The sequence below is a fragment of the Xiphophorus hellerii genome, chromosome 20, assembly GCF_003331165.1.
Source record: "Xiphophorus hellerii strain 12219 chromosome 20, Xiphophorus_hellerii-4.1, whole genome shotgun sequence".
Classification (NCBI taxonomy): Eukaryota; Metazoa; Chordata; class Actinopteri; order Cyprinodontiformes; family Poeciliidae; genus Xiphophorus; species Xiphophorus hellerii.
The window spans coordinates 7422537-7443197 of NC_045691.1; the positions used below are offsets into that span (position 1 = coordinate 7422537).

The following is a 20661-nucleotide window of genomic DNA, read 5'->3' on the forward strand; positions in this document are numbered from 1 at the left end:
ACAAACATATATAAATGCACTCGTTAGAGTTGGAGTGATAGAATGTTGTACTATTAGGAGCTTAGAATAGGCTTTTTATGTCATAAGGGAATCATTTTTAAGTTGTAGAGATAGATTAGTCTTCAGTTTTCCTTAGTCAGTTTAAGTTCCCCTAAATATACACTTGATGAGTCAATCAACTATCATCTGACTCATCTACCCTGACTTGATGTCTTACAAAGAAAGACATCTAGTTTTCCAGTTTGGCTGTGTTAAATGTATTTATTAGCCTTTTATATGTTGCTTTTTCTAACCTCTGTGCAATGTTAAGTTTCTTTTGAGTAATTTAACATTTTTATAACAAATGAAGCATTGAGTAGATATTGGTTAATAGAAAAATAATTTGATTGTTGAATTTTCTGGTTTTCAGCTCTTATTAATTTATACGTTTTAAATTAAAATATTAATGGTGCAGCGGTAGATTTTCAATAATTGTATTGTGGAGAATACACAAACTCTTCCTGATTCTTTTTAGTGTAATAGAAATAGCTCAATGATTTTTGAACAAAGCATCTTGATTTAAGACAAAATAATACCTCCGGAGGAGCAGCTTGGGGTGGTTCTTGCTCTCCAGGTTGCGCTCTATAAGGTCGGAGAGCAGGTGTTTGAGGATGTCTGTGGCATACTCCAACCGTCCTTGCAGGGAGGTCATGATGAGTGAAGCGACGTAGCCACGGTCTCGCATGGAGAAGGAGCGCTGCGTCTCCAGTGTGCGGATGAATGTCAGCAGGAAAACCTTGTTATTCACCAGCTGAGCAAATTGCTTCAAGGCTTTCTCCACATTCGCCTGTCCACTCCCAGGAACCTGCATGCATCACGCACAGTTGCACACACACAAAGATGCGTACACTTATTAAATAGCACTTGCAGAAGGATGAGTCAGAATGTATGAAAAACAAAAGGAAATTGACACGACAGTTCTCACAGACCACCTCCAAGGGCAAAGTGAAAACCAGAACAACTCATGTGTCTGCAGTCTTTGCACTATGTGCTAATCTTGGACTCATCTGTTCTTCCCTTGAAAAGAAGGGTCATATTTTTTCTTTCGACGTATAAATTCAAATTTTTACACTAATTAAGGGGCTTCGCTTTAAACAAAATGAGATGCAATCAGTGAGTTCCTAGAGAGTGCATGTCATTGTGAACGTAATATTGACTGATTAAGGCAATTGTAATTTAAGCAACTTACTAATTTTGACCTTGTGGACGTTTTCCCGCAAAAATATTAAGTGGCATTTGATTTGTCATCAGGGTTTATTCAAAAATGGATATCAAGTGCATTCAAATTAAACCCTGAGATGTTGACAGCAATAAAAAGTAAAATTTTTCAACATATCACTATGACTACAGAGATGCAGGGTGGCAGAAAAATATTTAAGATGTTGTACAAAATGATCTAAAACTTTCATTATTTTGACTTGTATTGAAGGACAAGAGGTCAACATATTTAAGTTGCAGCAGTGCTTTAAAGTCTCCTCACCTCCAGCTCCCTCAGTACTGGATGATCATCAATGCCAGGAAACAGAACCCTCATTGCATAAGTGCGATAGTCCAGGAAGGGGATGCCAGCTCTATCCAGATCGCTGGTTAACTCATTGATGTCCGTCTGTAGCTCAGCGAAAGCTGCACATGACAGATGACAGAGGTGTTAAAAAATTCTGCTATAATTTCAGAAGAAGTTGCTCTAATTCAAAGATTGAATTTTGAATTAGTGTCCACACATGCATGATGTGTGGACACCAGTAGTTTGAATTGTGGCTTGCAAACAACTGAACATTCTCCACTATTACTTTTGCCTTCTATGGAAAAAAAACCTAACGCTAGCTGCTTGTTAGTTTATGGTTTCTCTTCCTTCTGTATAAAAGACACACAATAGCTGCAGGTTGGGGGGTGTTAGTGTGCTATTTACCTGGAATTTTCAAACCTGCTAACCAATGATGTTTAGTTCTACACTAGCTAAGAGCTACAGTATGTAGTTGAGTTATATTGCATTTCTACCAATACTGTACTTTCAGAAGTCTTTACAATTATGCTACCTTCAAAATATTGAAACATTTCTGGTGCAATAGAGGAATTGCAAATAAAAATTTAGTTAGGAAACTGACCAAATTAACCTTTGCGAAAAAGGTTTTACATCTCGGACATCACTCACCCTCTTTACACTCCAGAGCTACTCTGGATTCCAGATTGTCCATCTGCATCTGCAGGCGCTTCAGAGTTAGATCATTCTCATGAGACTTTCGTCTGTAGGCGAGCAGGACGATGACGACGATGATGAGGAGCAATCCTCCGCCAGCCGCAATGCTGAGAATAGCTGGCATGGTGAGCAGGCTGTCCGACCGGATGTGAACTTCTCCAGGAGAGATATGCAGTCCACCTACCTGCACCTGATATAATAATACAAAACAACAACAAAAAAAATCATCTTAAAGTGGTGCTGAAAAAATCGAAAAAATATTTTTAAATGACTAGTCAAACTGTAGTTTAGTTTTTCATCAGTCAAATTATAATCTTTTCAAAAAGCATTCCAAACCGTTTTGAGTTCTTGACATCCTTATCAGCAAGCTGACATCTCTATATTAGAGACTTTAAAAAAATTATCTTATACATTTATTTTCTGATTAAATTTAGTACATTTAGCATCTTGTTAGCTGTAATCAAAATGAACAGATGAAAAAATGACACACTGTGTGTAATGAAGATATGAGTTTCACTATTTGAATAAATTAGTTGTCTGACATTCTAACTTTTTGAAGGTGCACCTGTATAGTAAAAAATTGTCTTGTCATGTTTTCATTTGTCCTTTTTTTAAAGGGCAGAACAGCTTGCTCTTCTCTTTTCAGCTCTTTTGTCATTATTTGCTCATTTGTCAATAATTCCAGAGGACAATGTGCTGTAATGGGGAACCTACCAGACCATGAGTGACAGACAATGACAGAAAGCCAGCGACTAACTGAAAGCCAGCCGTTGACCCAAAAACAAAGTGACGTAAAGAAGACCACTGACCTACAGACAGCAGCCCACATTCAGGCATGCAGACAAACAGAAAAATAAAAATAAAATGGACGGATGAGGATGACATTAAGACTCACCAGGACTTTATGTTGCCCGGTGAGGTTTGGTGGCTCGCAGAGTAACTGAGTGTCTGACACAGTAAGAGAACATGGGGTATCTCCGATCAGCACGGTGTAATTCAATCTGGCTCCCCCGGAGGCAGATGGCACCAGGTTACGGCCCTGTTAAAACAAAGACTCAATCAACACTTGATCGCAATTATTTGAAACATTTTGTATTTTAAGAACTACTTTTAACAACTGAAGCTATTTTGATCAAAGTTAATTTCCTTATTGGAATCGAAAAGTATGTTTAATGTTCACTAAGTGACAGAGATGTACAGTATAGTGACTAATTACCTTTACTTGAGTAACATTTATGAAATTTTTATTTTCAGGAGTAGGCTTCCTACACCATCATTTTTTACTTTTACTTGTGTACAATTACTATGAAGTATCACTACTCTTTCTGGAAACTCTAGCCAGTGTGAGTAACTTCAGCTCACAGTGAAGAACAAGCTTTTTTAAAAAACAAAAAAGTGTCACTCACAAACACACACCTTCATAATTAAAGTTTCAGAATTGATCTAGAGGACACTAGCACCCAAAATTCACATTTTAAACTTGTAAACTGACACAGAGTCAAAATGTGCAGGGAAGATTAGCTTGTTTACACTGAAACTCATATTCTATACTGTTCCTTCAGCCCAAGCAGATCTAACAATTGCTAACAATCTATTAAAAGTGTAACAAACACAAATCAGAGAGACATCTCTGGCAAAATATAGGATTGGTCTTCCATATTTAACTGGAATTGTTGCATCACAGAAGATATGCTGTTTTATATCAGCAATGGTGATTTTAAGAAGAGCCAAGAGCTCAGTTTAAGAACGTCAAGATACTCTATGTTGTGTGCCTTTCTTAAAGTAAGTAGTGTGTCAGATCAATTGTTTTACAATGGCATTGAAAACAAAGTTCTGTAAGTCTTTGATAACCCAGAACTTCTCCGACTTACTTTGAGAATGATGGGAGCGCCAGGTTTTTGCTCCAGAACACCTGAGAGGCTGAGGGGCTCCAGGTAAGGGTTTGGGTAGTAGACAAATCCCGTGTTGTTGTATGTGAGAAGAGCTTGGACGTTGTTGAAGACAAAGCCAAACTCCTCCACATGTTTTATCGTCTCCTGGTCGGCGGTGTAATCCGCCTTCAGAGAAGGGGCGAAGCAGCTGATGGTTGTTGTGTTCAGAACTTTGCAAACCTGCAGAAGGATGAAATCTAGGTTTCCATCTTAAACTCTCCACAACATATCAACCTGATCTAGAATGTGTGTTATAGAAACTAGTCATTCGCTGAAATGACCTTACATCTACTAGCTGATCTGCCCCAGGTCATTTCGAAATGTCATCGCTGAGCATGGATAAACAACTTCATATCCTCACCGACAGGATCCCGAGGTCAAAAACATGATTAGTATAATGCCTCAAGGGTTGACGTGCTCAGGTATGAAGGCTGGAGCTGACTGGTAGAAATGCATTAGAATTTCATCTGATGTTGCAATTTGTAAAATTCAGCAAGTTTTGAAATAAATTGGATAAAATAATTTTTAGCTGTAAGTTTTGTAAATGATGGTGTCAATCGATGTGAATCTGATTTTGTTCAAGGTGAAAAATGTTTGAATCTTAAGACAACAGATAAGCTTGATGTGTAAAGTCGCATCATTCTTTTGAGGAGCTTGGAGGATTTGCTGATGCCTAAAAAAGATTTTAGGCACCTAGTGAGACACCTGTGCCAAAGGTCAACAGCACCTTCTCATCTGTTATTGCCTTTGAAGATCATAATGTTACATTACATTTTCTGACTTTCTAACCAGGTTTATATAAATTTCAGGTTCCATAGGAACAAACGGTTCAAAGCTAGTTAAGTGTTTTTCTTTTATTCTACACATTTTGAAGCTTTCAAAGTTATGCTTTCAAGAGGTATGCAAAAAAGAGGCAATCAACTTTTTTTTTCTCCCAGTGGCTATTTTCTGCAGGTTATTTGCTTAAAGGTTCAGCTTTAATCCATTTATATCTCCTTTTTGCCAATGACACAACAGAACATGCTATTTTAATTGACTGGCTCAAATTCTGGGCTGGCATCAATACCACACCACTTAATTAGCTCAGGGCATATCTCTAACACACAACATTTTCTGCATACTGGCAAGACAAAAAAAATCTTTTTTACTCGCATATCACCGCCAGCTCCAACATTCCTGTTTTGAAATTGTAAAAAAAAGAAAATACTTCCTTTGTTGTTTTTCAGGCAGTCTCATCAGATACCTGTTCTAGTATTGATTTTTGAGTTTTTCGCCTTCAGACCTCTCTGGCAAATCCCTGAGTGGTCAAAAACTACAAGCTGAGGGTGCCTGAAATTTTGCCATCAGGACTGCAACAGTATAAAAACAATCAATCACTTTGAGCAGCTCAGACAAGCAATCTTAACACCATATATAACCTTCCAAAACTTCATTTTTCCAAGTCAGTTTTCAGAATTGTAATTTATGTGAACAGCTCCAATCTCTGACTCTTTTCTTAGATGTCTTTTGCTATGTTTGATCTTATATTTTGCTAGGTCTCTGCTATGTAGCAGAGCAACATGCCATCAAAAACAACAAACCATCAGTTAAATTCAGTTAAAATTAAATTAACAACATGGAGTTTCAAATATATTTATATACCTTGAATTTAATTATGCAAAGAGCAGCACAAAACTGTCAAGATAACCTTTTAATAACAGAAATCTGAAAAATATCTTTACTCTGAAACCCATGACAAATTCCACCGCTGCTGAACTGACTTTAGAGGTAATTAGAAAACAGAATCCTTATGTGTGCAATTTAATAAAAGCAGCCAAAACGCCCATGGTAACATTTGAGGCGCAAGATAGATCAACAGCCCAGGTAGATCAGAAAATAATCTGAAAATAAAGTTGATAAAAAAATAATCTGAGCTAGATTAAAAAAACAACAACAAAAAAACACTTCAAAGATCACAACTGAATGATTTATGGCCCAGTCAAAGTTCCTGCCAAACTATTGCAGTGTCTGTAGCTGGACTTGCTGTTCACAGATGCTCTCTATCCAGTCTGCCTGAGCTTGAATTTTGTCGCAAAGAAAAACATACAAAATGTTCAGTCAAGATCTGCAAAGCTAGTAGAGCCATGCTGCTGGGAGAGTTAAAAGCTGATTCTATAAAGTATTCAATCAGTAGGGATGGATGCTAAGTGTATTCCACACTTTTCAGACTTTGTACATCATACACATGCACTACGTGGGTTGATCTATTACATATAATCCTAATAAAACATGTTGACGCTTTTGATTGTAACACACAAAAGTATGAAAATGTAAAAGGAGCATGAGTGTTTTTGCATGGCACTGTGCAAATCTACTGTGCATTTGTGTAGATGCAACATCAATTTGTATAGATGCTGGTGTGCTAGAAGTTGTCTTACTCACATTGACAGATTCATGACCAGCATATTTGACTCGGACCCGAGGTTCTTGAACCACATCCAGGTTTGTTCCAGTCACCGTCAAGGTGGTGTGCCCGCTGTTTGGATGAAAGACATGCAGTTAAAGCACTGTGCACAAGATATGAGCTGCTGCCCATTTCTTCATGTGTTGCTTCAAAGGAAAATGAAATTCTTGTAATTTTGTCAGAGTGCTCTTTTGCTGTAGCTGTCCAGGCTTTCTGAAGGTCTTGTAAATTTTTTTTTCTTTGAACATTGTTGAATTTTTCATTTCATTTCAGTCTTGTCCTTGTACCTTACCATTTTGAGAGTACTTTTGTATTTGGTCATACCACTCAACGTAGACCTACGAATCCTTCAAAGAACAGGGACGAAATGTAAAAGATGACCCAATGCTTACTAGAACCCACAAAAACCCATTTTAAATTGCACCAGTTGTCACTTTGAAAACAGCTGTTAGGGACGACGGCACAAAATGTTCCAATTTCTCTAGATGCATCTGCAAAACTTACCAAAGTTAACAGAGTTTTACAGGAATAAAACAGTATTTTTTAAGCTATTAAGTGATAACCTGGCACATAGAGGATGAATAAACTGAACAGGTAGTTCTTTTTATAAAGAAACTATCTTCTTAGGATTCATCTACATTTTCAAACATTTTCAACAAAAAATATTTAAACTATCTTGAGCAGAAAAATGGTTTATTCTTAATTTGTATTTTCTCCCCTGGATACAAGCAGAAACACCAATTACGCTGCAAATAGTAAAGTATTAGACTGAAAAAAAAAACATGTTTATTAAATAATTTAGTTTCAAGACCTTCAAAAAGCCAGAAAAAAAACTACTTTACCTTAGGACATGTTTAAAACACACGAAACCCGGTTACTTGGAAGGAAAACATAAAAAATAACAAGATTGGGGGGGTTTTTACACACCACTGAATGTCAAAGGAATTATTGGTTAAACATGTATGCATACACCAAACTCCAGGTAGCCTGCACATGAACACAAGCTGCTTTTTTTTCAGTGATTTGATTAGAGCGGCAACCACAGAGAGACCAATCTTTTTCATCAACATTTCCCAGATAATTTGCATTAATGCATGTTTGAGGAGGTATAGCTGGTAGCTCGCCCTTTGTTATTGGGCAGAAAAAGAAGATCAAACGGAGAACCAGCTGGCTGCTATTTTATATTCAGCATTGAGTGTGAGACTGGCATAGCATGAATACAGGTGCTACTTGTTTACATATCTGAGTTGGATTGGATTAAATTAAAAAAACACGCTCTAATCTTTGCACAACATGTGCTGCAGTGCAAACTTAGAAAACGTTTGGAGCTAGAGCGTACACAAGCTGAAAGGATGGATAAATACAGGGAGAGAAATTGGACAAAAATGCTGTTAAACCGTCCAGCATGGTGAAACTAACAGAGTCCAAGCCCTTCTCTTCTCACACTTCAAAGGCCACCTAAGCTTGTAGGGCCTCATAGTGGGAATGCACATTATGATGAGAGCTCTTGATTGCAGCTCCACAAAGCTCCTCCTGTCACCAGGCTATGGGCCAGGGTGACTCTCTGAAGCCTAATCTGCAGGGACGTAGTGCTGCGTAATTTCGCCCAAACCCAAATTAAGTGCAATTTTACTGTTGGTCCTATGAAGGCAATAAAATCTTCATTTGTGTTAGAAATGTTTGTCTGAAAGATTTTTACGTTTGCTTTTGCTGTTTTCTGCTTTTGTCTGTCCATCCATTACCGATGTCAAAAGTTGCTGATCATCTACTACGTTGACAGCATTTAAAGGTTTAAAGGCTTTATCATTCTTTCAAACTTATCTGTTCTGCTTGGACTATAGATGATTGTTTTGACTTTTTGAATTCTTGATGCCTGTTGGACACATAAAAAAAGACACCAAGTGGCAAAATTTTACCTGTTCCCAAAATAATTGATGTCTATGATAAACTATATTACTCTATTTGTTTATGGTCACTTGAAGAAAAACTGCATCTTCCCAAAATTACAAAATAGATTAATAAAAAACACTGCAATAAAATATCAAAGCAGCAGCATTACCCAGTAATGAAGATTTATTTCCAATTTTTGTCATTATGGAACAATTATGGAAAAAGAGCAATTGAAACCAACCTGGGCTCATGCCTAAGCATAACTGCTTCTCTTGTTAAATTACAACTTAATTTTGATTAACTACATATTTTGCAACGCTGGGTTAAATTTGACTAGCCAGACTGCCAGACATTTTTGACAACATGAATCAGGCTAAAATATTTTTGAAAGCAGAACATTACTATGAAGTTCTAGAACTGATAAGAGTCCAAGTTATAAACATCTGTAAGTCTGTGAAATGTTGTACACAGCCATTTCTGAGGCTTTGAGATGCCATTGAACCAGAGGGAGTCAGTAAGAATTTTATATTCTCTAGATTAACAAGAAAAAAGTGATGTGCAACGAGTTACATATGGCGTATATCTAACAGCATTACAGAAAAAGAAACATCATCTTGACAATGAAACATGATGGAGAAAATGTGATGGTTTTGGGTTGCTTTTTCTGCTTTAGGAAACTTAAGACATCTTGCTGTAGAAATTTGATCTCTGGCAGAAAACCTGGAGGTAGAATACACAACAACAATATTTTGTGTGTAAATAATGTAGTTTGGAATGATGAGTGATCAAAGATTCTAAACATCAGATCATTCCTCTGTTTCAATGGATAATCAGTTCAAAATGATTCAGATCAGTATCAACAAAAAGGCATAATTAGAACATTTCAGCTCATTTGATGTTTTTCTCTTTAGAACCCTATACTGAAGAAATCTTGAGGTCTACTCTAACAACAATCAGAAGCATTTTGTCTCTGCTCTGATACTGCTAAGTCTGAGCACTGGAACCCTACATTATTCCCAAAGAAAATCTCAGATCATTCAAAATGCAGTAGTGTAAGCACTTACAGGAACTAGCATGGGAGAATATAGCTTTTCAATACTGGAAGCTCTTCATGAGCTTTCAGCGAAATTCAGAACTCACTTTAAAATTCTTCTCACTAACATAAAGATCAATTCTAGAGCCCCACAGTATCTTACAGATTTTCCATTCCTATTATGGAATGGAAGATCTGTAAGAAGAATGCCCTTCATTCTCTGAATGCAGTTCTCAGGACAAGAACAGGCTGCAGAGCCTTCAGCTATCAGGCTGGGAATCAGCTAAACGGTTTTAATTCAATGGAGACATTTTCTTTTTCTTTTCTATTATGCATAAATCTTTTCTATGGTTATGAATTACTAATGGATAATTTCATACTAACGTTTTGCTATAATATTCTACTGTAACACTTTTAAGCACTCTTCAACTTAAAATCAATACAAATACTTTATTTAAAAACACTTATGCTTACCTTTCACCATAAAATTATTTTTTGCTTTTTTAAAATGAATTTATTATTGTTTACCCCTGATTAGTATAATTATTTTAAATAAATATTTCACTTTTATAACGTGTATATTTTTGTATACAGTCCATAAGATTGTATTACAGTTCATTAATTTCTGTTGTGTGAAACCCCTTGATGCTGGTAGAAAGGGACAAGGAAAATGCATCAATAAAAGTTGACTGATTGATATAGAGTGGTTATCAGTCGACGTCACGCTGCGTCAGCACCCATTGTACTGTTCATGTCGCCTGCAGAAAGAAAGCTAGAATATATTATTCTAAATATTTAAGCTATTTACAATTCCGCTAATAAAATTATTTACAAGTCACCAGTTTTGATTAACTACATATTTTGCAACGCTGGGTTAAATTTGACTAGCCAGACTGCCAGACATTTTTGACAACATGAATCAGGCTAAAATATTTTTGAAAGCAGAACATTACTACGAAGTTCTAGAACTGATAAGAGTCCAAGTTATAAACATCTGTAAGTCTGTGAAATGTTGTACACAGCCATTTCTGAGGCTTTGAGATGCCATTGAACCAGAGGGAGTCAGTAAGAATTTTATATTCTCTAGATTAACAAGAAAAAAGTGATGTGCAATGAGTTACATATGGCGTATATCTAACAGCATTACAGAAAAAGAAACATCATCTTGACAATGAAACATGATGGAGAAGATGTGATGGTTGTGGGTTGCTTTTCTGCTTTAGGAAACTTAAGACATCTTGCTGTAGAAATTTGATCTCTGGCAGAAAACCTGGAGGTAGAATACACAACAACAATATTTTGTGTGTAAATAATGTAGTTTGGAATGATGAGTGATCAAAGATTCTAAACATCAGATCATTCCTCTGTTTCAATGGATAATCAGTTCAAAATGATTCAGATTAGTATCTGATCAGTTCAGTTCACAACTTTTTGCATGCTGCAACTCCTGCACAGAACTTTGCGGTATCTACATATGTCCAAGTTATTTTATTTTTAGTGAAGCGTCTTTGTACCTCGCGCTGCCTTTTGGTTTCTGATGGTTTACTTCATCGCCTGCCTTGATGACTGCAGCTGACAACATCTTAGCTAATGTTGAAACCATAGACATAAGTATGTAGATGCCTCATTCATGTCTATGGCTAATACAGCAAGACAACTGCAGGTAACCGTGACAACTAGTGAAAGTTTAAAGGCAGGCTGGCTTTTTTGCAGTCACGTTGCATGTTCCTCTGCTGTGTTTACAAACATAAAATTCCCTCTTTAGTACATAAAGAGTAGTTAAACAGCTCTGAATAATTTACTTTAAAATAACGTCTAACTTGACCTGGTCAGATGACTTCATTAAATGTCAATGTAACACATAGAGAAAGCAGATGTTCCCAGTGCGGTACCTCGCAATGCTCCACAGTGGTTCAATGCGTTGGACTGTGGGGTCTTCAATGTACTCAAAGGTCAGACTTCCAGGAGCTTTGGTCCGGTCGACACTCAAACTGACTTGAACCGGTCCTGCGCCCATCAGTGATGGAGCCGCAAAGCACACAATCTCTGACATGCTCCTCCTGGTGAGAGAACCAAAAGAGAGAATTATTCATGCTTTCGATTGTGTCTGCCCAAATCCCTGACTTCATACAGTTATGAGCCACGCATGAAGGGAGAGGATTCATTATAACCTGTCCCATCTCCTGCTTGTTGCAGTCATATTGGGGATGGAAACTGTAATTAGAGGGTGCTCTTGCTAATGGCTCTTTTGCTTCACCTACCTGACTGCTAAAATGTGCAAAATTTGAACTTAAAATAGATTTCTATAAATACATGGAGAAAGAAATATCTTATGCGAGTTTCATCACTTCCTCACCAGTCATTACTTATTCCTAATTTAACATGCAAGCACACACTTGTATCTAATGTGCACGTTTTTGAATAAATTGACTCATCCTGCGTTTGATTAAAACAAGAGAAGGCTAATTCGTTAATACTGTGCAGAGGCAATCTTACTCAAGTGCCTCTCCATCTGGGCTCCAATAGAAAGAAAGATTACCATAACATCAGGGGATATTATCGTTAGGCTCACCTGTACAGTTCGCAGGTTTGATTCCCAAAGTACACAGTGACAGTGCTTCCTGCGCTCAGATTCTCTCCAACAATGGTAACCTTAGTGCCCCCAGACTCAGGTCCTCTGCCTGGGGTCAGAGCCAAAATGGTGGGTATCTATGGACAAACAAAATCTGTTAATGTTTACGGCAAAAATGTATTCTCAAAAAGCCTTTTTGCTTTGGACTTTGTCTTTTTCACCATTTGTTTAGCTTTATAAGAAGAACAACAAAACCCAAATAGTTCAATTACGTATAAAGCTGCCTTTTTGCAGAGAACAAAATATATTGTTAGAATATAAATATAAAATAAATATATCATGAATTATACATTTCCCCTGTGAAAAATCTCCTTGATATCTATTAAATCCACAAATCAAGCTGACCTGCTTTCTGTGATATCTGCAGTCACTAGCAAGATGTTCAGATCTTGTTTTCTCAATGCACAGGATTACAAAGAATGTTTTAGTCAGAGCAAACTGACAAGTCTCTCTCTCTTTTGTGAATTACCACAAATGTGTAGATCTGTGAGGACTGTGCGCTCAACTCTGGTCTGCATTCACCGACACATAGTTTGACTGGACCTGGGGCGCTTCCTTCCAGAGCCGCATCCATCTCACATACAATCCTGTCAAAAGCAAAACATATAATGATACATCGATATCCACTCCAAACCATTGCCTTCCGAATTTGGCTAATAATAATAACACAATCCTGATGCACAAACACACAAGTGTGACTGCACTATGCCATATTCATCATGAGTCTCACTGGTAAAAGATGCTCTCTTTTGGTCAATGTGATTGAAGCAGACTTTCATAGAAGTTGCGTGTCAATACAGAGGCTCATCTTTCTTCCTAATAGGAAACCTATAACAGCAATATAACTCAAATGATAAACTACACCCCTCCCCATCACAGGCATGACCGCCATCCGCCATTACCTCCCGTTGCCATGACAACATGGGGGTTTCTCCAATAAATCAGTATTGCCTGTCAGGCCAATAAGATAAAGCATGTTATGTATAAGTCATTACAGCAACTGACCCGATGGTGAAATTAATGGTTGTAACATCTGTAATGTCATGTTTTAAAGCGCTGTGTGAGCTGAATGAATGGCCCTGCTAAATCTGCTGCTTTGCAAAAGAAACCATAAGTCGTCCGCACAATGGGAGCACTCAATGAATCGTCCCGGCCCATCTCTTCTTCTCGTAGATCACGTGGGGATTCCTATTTACAGCTGGCATGCTCCTGTCTTTTTCTGGGGTTTTTTCTCTCTCTCTTTTTTTTTTTTACAAGGGTATAAATAAAGTCGCTGCAGCTTGGTCCCAATCGCATTACATGCCTGTGAGAGAAACACATGGCTAACAGATTGTCCCTCCAGTCAGCGACATGCAGCGCATTTCAATTACAGCTGTACCGACAGCCTCATAACACCGACGACACAAAGACTGTCTGCCTCCTTCTTTGGCTGTGACAGCACCAGAGCAAAGCGAAGCCCCCTACAGCCTGATGGAGGCGTGTCGACTTTTTACTTACACATCAGCCATGATTCATGATCTTAGAGTCATGAAAAAAAGAACTAACTATGTACAGTATACTAGTATGAAAGAAATTGCATGGGTTAATTTAATTTTCATTGGGTTTTTGGATTTGTGCAGTATTGCATTGCATTCAGTGCTTTGTGGAAGTATTCATACCATCCATCCATCCATCCATCCATTTTCTAACACCCTTGTCCCTAGTGGGGTCGGGAGGTGTGCTGGTGCCTTTCTCCAGCTAATGTTCCGGGCGAGAGGCTGGGGTACACACTGGACAGGTCGCCAGTACTGTCGCAGAGGTATTCATACCCCTTTAACATTTTAATATCAAGTCCCATTAAGACTACAAACATCACATTGGACTTTAAGTGATAAACCAGCATAGAGTAGCACAAAACAGTGAGTTAGAAGAATGACGTTTTAGTGGTCATTTAGTTTTTGTAACAGACAGATATTGATGATTAAATATATATTTCATTCCTAATTTGATGTTTAATTAAACTCTAAGTTTACTGAAGTCAAACATTTTTTTTACAAAATAGCTCAAGCTCAGCCACATTGGATACCCCGCATATTATGGCCAACATCAATTACAGCACATTTTGCAGTTCTACAGAACTTTTATTCAGCAAGAGCTAAGCCAAGAATGTCACAGATTCATACAGCGATACACTACTTGGAGTTAAGTGCCTAGGTAACTTCCAGAAAGCTGGAATTGAACCTCCAACCTTCTGATTGCAAGACAACTATGCTACCCACTGAGACACGTTTGTCCCATGTCTTGGTTTGATTGTAGTTGTGCCTTATTCCTCCTATTGTGAGATGATGGGTTGAAATATACTGTCTGAGGTAACAGCTGTATTGATACTGCAATTAAATTACACAAAGCTGTGCTCTACTTACCAGTCAGATGCAGTCTTATGACAATTAGTTGTACTGGATTCTACTTAAGAGTATCAGTTTCACATTTTTTTAAATTACAATCTATATCCTTTTTTTTCTAATTCATAAATATGCTCTACCTTGTATTTGCCTATTTTTTTTAATGAAATACTTTAAAGTTTGTGTTTCAGCATTATAAATGTAAGTACTTCTTTGGTGTGAAAATAAAATGTTTGCAAGGACTAGTAAGCTAAAATATAAAGCATTTGTATATGACAACGTAAGGATGATCTCTTACTGCTCTGCAGTGACGTATCCCTCCTGCTGCGGCGTGCACTCCACTCCTGCCACCTCCACGTTACCCACAAGCTCAAAGAAGGAGAGACCCAGGTTCAGGCCCTGAATAGTGACAAGCGTGCCCCCCTCCAGAGGTCCTGCTACTGGGCTTATCTTATATTAGAAGGAGACAAAAAGTACAAAAGGATTTAGTGCAAAGATTTCTAATAACAGCTCTGGACTCTCCGTTATTTCCATTTGTCAGTGTTAAACTTACTACATTTGTTTTCATGAACAAATGTAGTAAGTTTAACTTAAATTTTTACAATTTAAGTTAAAGTGTTCATCTTAAAGTTTACAGTCGAAGCAGTCTTAAAACAATAAATTTCCCTTCTGTAAGATTTCATTTAATTTTTGAACTGAAGTCTTTGAAGGATGCAACTCGTGCAGAAAATGAAAAACATACTTTTTAAGACTTATTCAAAAAGCTTTGACATTGGCGATAATTCAAAAATAAACTTTCATAAATAATTCAGAGAATAACAAAGCCTTGAGAAAACCATTCACTGCACATTCCAGTGAAAAAAGCACACCATGCCAGCAGGGGAACATTCGGACCTACGGAGCAGAACAGGAGCAATGGTGAAGCAACTCTGCCTGTGCTGTCGAGCAGCGCTCGGCGGTTGATTCATTCTGCTGCAGCTCCTTCAGAAACACTAATAATGTGACAGGGACATCAAAGGCTGCCGGCTCTTTGAAGTGGAAGAGCCTTGCATCTTTGTGCATGACCCACAGTGCCTTATTCAAGAGAATGAACAGGGGTTTGGGACATAAAAGATCCATCACTTCTTTCTAAACAGACTGAATACGTTTAGCTGTCAAGAATTTAAGGTATTCAGCTGGCATGGAACAAAATGTCAGATAGTCTCAGGTAAACAGACATTGCTGAGAATTTTCTGCATTTTGTTGCTGTTTAAAGCCCAGACAACGACATATTCACATGATGTCCTGAAAGTTTTTTTCCAATACAGAAGCAAAAAAAGTTAAATATACTTTTAGATATTTTATGAGGAATTCAATTTGAAGTATTTCTACACTTAAATATTTTTATTTTGAGATGATTACTCATCTACCTCAATAATCTTTTTTCCACCTTGATTTCTCTAAAAGTCTTTTTGTTGACATGGCATGATGTCAAAGCACTTTCCTGCTCTCTGCCATGATTTAAACTTTTTCAACAAACTGCACCAAAGCCAAGAAGTGTTTTTATTGTTTGTTTTGCCAATTATACAGTTTATAAATCACAAAAGGAGAAACTAACAAGACTTATTTTTGATCAACCTCCAGTCGACTGAAAAACAGCTAAATACAACACATGCGAGCCTATTGAGCTAATCATAAAAGTGAACATATATGATTATGCTGGTAAAACTGCACACATGTTGTGTCTGCATGAGTTCAAAAGTTGTGCAAGCAACAAACCTCTGTAATGCGTGGGTTGGTACACTTGACATTCCTGGCAGAAAGGTCCAGCCAGCGGCTGGCGTAAGGGGAGATGGGAGGACAGTGCTGCCTCATGGTGCACCGACCCTCACCGCTACACCAGCCACACTGGAACTTCCTTTCAGCACGCAGACACATGCCACAGCTGTCCCGCTGGGCACTGCACTTGTACAGATGCACTGCAGGATAACAAATAATGATGCTTTTAGCTGATAAAAGCCAAGAAACTGCACTTCTTTACAATGTTTGAATAGCTTAAAAAACCTATAGAAACTAAAAATTGATGGCAAACAGTAATCAAAAAAACACAGTCAATACATATTGCCAGCGCAAAGATGCCACAGCGTTTTCCCCCCACATTTTGTCATGTTATAACCACAAAATTATTGTGTTTACTTTATTTGCATTTACTTACTGTTTTTCACTGAGTTTTTATGTCAGAGTCATACTCAAAGTAGCTCATCCTTGTAAAGTTGAAGGAAAACAATAATTTTCATTCAGGTCCATTTGTCTTTTCATAAACTTTGACCAGACCCTTATGTAGATTACATGCTGAAGAAAATCATTGCACAACATGATGCTGCCAATACCATATTCTACTGTGGAGATCATCTTTGCAATATGATGTGTCATGTCTGATTTTGCACATTTTAAAACATAGCATTTTACATATTGTTCATAAATATGATTTTCTTCCTATACAACCAGAATTTCTTCTTCTTCATGCTTTCTGTGTCCACTAAAAGACTTGCAACATACTTTCAACTGAACTTAAGAATTTCTTTCAACAATGGCTTTCATGTCACCACTTGTCCACAAAAGGCAGACTTGTGGAGTACACAACTAATAGAAATTCTCTTAACAGATTCCTCCACCTGAGCTGTGGATCTGTGCAGCTCATCCAGAGTTACCATGGACCTTACCATATCTCAATTAAATACATTGAAGTTTATTGTTGTAACTGTGGCAAAATGTTGAAATATTCTTGTGTCATAAATATTTTATATTAAGGCCATGTATTAGGAAAATTGCCAAACCTTCTTTTTAGTTCCTGTTAGCCTGATGTAGCCCACTCAAAGTGACAAAAAAAATCACCAATGCTACAATTCATTGCCATTTTTAGGGAACCCTTGATTTTAATTTTGGTGTTGTGAATATATAAAATATTGAAACTGATTTATCTCAAAAATTGACTGACAGAAAAAAAAGGAAACCAATCAGGGATGCAAGTTGAGCAAATATGAAGATTCACCCATTGCCCCCCCTGAGCATAGAAGTGATTTGGTGCTTTTTGATCAAATCCCGCTGATAACGTGAACTTTCTCTCAAGGCCTTTTGGGAACCTTGAAGTGCTCTCTATAAACCATATATCGCCTCTGGATTGAGTGCTTTACACTCCTCTGGCTTGGCAGTGATGGATAGCAGAGGCACCTTTAATCTTCTCAGGATTGTCGATGATGAAGTTGCCGTTCCATACGATGGAGAGGTCCACCGCCAGGTCACTGATCTTCACACCCTCGTACATGTACTGAAAAGCAGAAAAAACAAGATTGAAAGGGAATAGGCTTCAAAATGGAAACAGGGAGAGAGGAAAGTCAAATGGAGACAGAGGATAGAGAATATAAGAAGACACAGAGAGACTGAAAGGGGAAAATCAGAGGATGAAAGGCCAGCGGAGAGACGAGGCTTTTAACCATCTGTTATTTTCTGCTATGGTTGTCTGCTCCGCTCCTCTTTGACATGTAGGGGACACAAACCTTGGCTGGGGTGACCAATCATCTGAATCTGAGGAAAATGGCCTTTTCATACATTGTCACAGGCGTTGCAGTATATGCTGTGCTTCAAAATGTACCTTCTGATTTGCATTATGTAGGAAAAAAAATTCCAAAAAATCTACGGGGTGCCTCTGAAACCCTGATGATCCTGAATTGCTTTCACAAAATTCAGAGACGGAAAATTATTTTTTTCATTATGTTTTGCACTTTTTCTCATCACCTCAACTTTTTCTTTCCTCCCCATTCATGTCTCTACGGTGCAACATCTAAGGCAAAATTCATTGATGCTGATACACCATACACAGCTTGACAATAGAGCGTCTGAGACGCTGTCTCTGGTTTGACAGCTGAGAGACTCCCGCCGAGCATGTTCGGGGTCATACCGAGCTGTTCTGGCACTGAACGCTGGTGCTGTTGAAGCGCAGTGCCGTGACACGGTGACTGACGCCCTGTACGTTCACCACGCATTCATAGCCCCGCTGGCCCGACTGCGGCTGAGGGAGGTTTCGGGCCCTCAAGGTGATCGGTCGGACCTCGCCGGCCGGAATAAGAATTTCCCCAGAGTTGAGGAGCTGAGGGCAGTCCTGTGAGAGCAAATGAAAAAAAGTAGTTAATAAGAATATCCCCCCTCATACTGTTAGCACATGTACACATAAAAGCAACATTTACATCTTTTTTTTTTCTGTTTGGCATTAAACTAGTCTAAACTATTCTTCTATGGGTCAGGTAAGATTACCAAAATTATTTATAATTGCAGGATACTCCGAACATATATATATATATATATATATATATATATATATATATATATATATATATATATAATTCTGACATCTAGCTCATACATGTGATAATTCTAACTGACCTAAAACTGGAAGGGTTTAGTCTAATTTTATGTTGCGTACTGACAAAAAAAATGTGTAATTTCATATTTTGTATATAAAATACATGGTTACAGCTGTGAGTGACAGCAAATCACTGCACCACATTTCCAAAACCTCTTCTACATATTTGTGTGTGTCTGTATTTATAAGCTTATGCTCTGTTACATAAGCATAGAGACCAATGTAGAACAGGGATTAAAAGGGTGTATGGGGCAAAAGTATCAGTATAAATATAACTCATTTTCATTTGGTGCATGGGTTTATGCAATGCAATAAATAAAGATTTTTCATAAATACAGATTTGGTTTACTCCTAAAAACTAAGGAGCAGCCTCAAATGAAAGTTTTATCCGATACACTATTCTAAAAACTAAGATCATGTCAACAAAAATTATGTAGGCAATGTTATTAAAACCTCAAAACATCCCTTTATGATCGCTTATAGTCACAAACGCAGATGTAAGTTCTTAATCTTGTTTATTCTTTGCTGTGGTGCTTCATTTTCAGTTCTTTTCAGGTAAAAACTGAAAGGTAAAGTGTCACTCACAGATTAATGTTATATCTGAAAGCACTGTTTAAATCAGGTGCAGTATTTCTGTTTCTGTACCTCTGATGCATTGACTCTTCCTTCCTGGAAAGAACAGCTGCTTGGGTCGTGTGTGCAAAGGTTGCGGTATTTACACCAGTGGCAGCGAAATGTGCTGTTTACACATGACAGACACCTGCACAACGAAATAACCACATATTACTACATACCATAAATAAATATGGACATCTTTAAACTATAAACACTCTCTCAGACTCATCTTCAGCAACCTTTTGCCAGGCTTAATTCAATTTAATTTCTTTCCTCAAGATTTATATGCACCAAAATTGAATGTCTTTTGTCATTTTGGAGATGATTAAAAATGACCATGAGAAAACAGACTCATTGGACAAACCTCTGCATTTAAAGTAAATTTAATTATTATTTTTTTTAAATTATTTAATTAGTAAAGGTTAATTACTGTACCAAACAACTATGAAGGATCAAGGACATACAATGTCCTTGTTAGATGTACTGTGATGTCAACTTGTCAACATACAGTTCACAATTATTGCCAACCCTTTTTAAGACCCTTTTGATAATTGAAAATGGTTGTTATGGAGACTTAATGACAACATAGTGCCACTGTTTTCTGCACTTTTGTAGCTCACAGCCTTCAATATTAACATCTTTACAATCTCCACACCGTGCATAGTGGTGGAAAGATGAACTTTGGTTGTTGCCCGGCTTTCTTGTTTGCCAAAGCTCCACTGTGCTTTCTTAAACCTTTTGAAATATTGCTATGAATGTAGAGTGAATGATTTGTCCTGGAATATAGAAATAAACTTCTTGGTTGAATGAAAAATAACTCTGAATCTGAACCTTCAAGGGGTATGAATGATTTTTGGCTTAACAATACATGGAACATCATTACTTTTTATACACTCATCAGCACCCATATTGTTTACAGCAGTCAGGGCTTCACATCAGACTCTGACTTCCCCATTTCAAATTCCAACTTCTAGAGGTATTATTTCCGACTGGAAAGTCAGAAAATTGGATTTGCAGATAGAACATCCCATAATTGTCCTGGGATATAGAATCCCTGGTTACCAAATACTAAAAAAAGTGCTTATGCATCTGATCAACTTA

At 37.6% G+C, this 20661-nt stretch overlaps 1 protein-coding gene across 1 annotated transcript in view; it reads right to left on the reverse strand.

Annotated features, from left to right (window-relative positions):
* The window catches only part of LOC116710639 (plexin-A2-like), an 85595-nt gene that overhangs the window by 15325 nt on the left and 49609 nt on the right, over positions 1-20661 (reverse strand). Inside the window, 14 exon segments of the mRNA XM_032549785.1 lie at positions 576-844; positions 1520-1662; positions 2192-2426; positions 3132-3275; positions 4108-4347; positions 6589-6682; positions 11426-11593; positions 12106-12242; positions 12635-12752; positions 14845-14996; positions 16305-16504; positions 17757-17853; positions 18484-18684; positions 19591-19705. Coding sequence (XP_032405676.1) covers positions 576-844; positions 1520-1662; positions 2192-2426; positions 3132-3275; positions 4108-4347; positions 6589-6682; positions 11426-11593; positions 12106-12242; positions 12635-12752; positions 14845-14996; positions 16305-16504; positions 17757-17853; positions 18484-18684; positions 19591-19705 — 2313 coding nt within the window.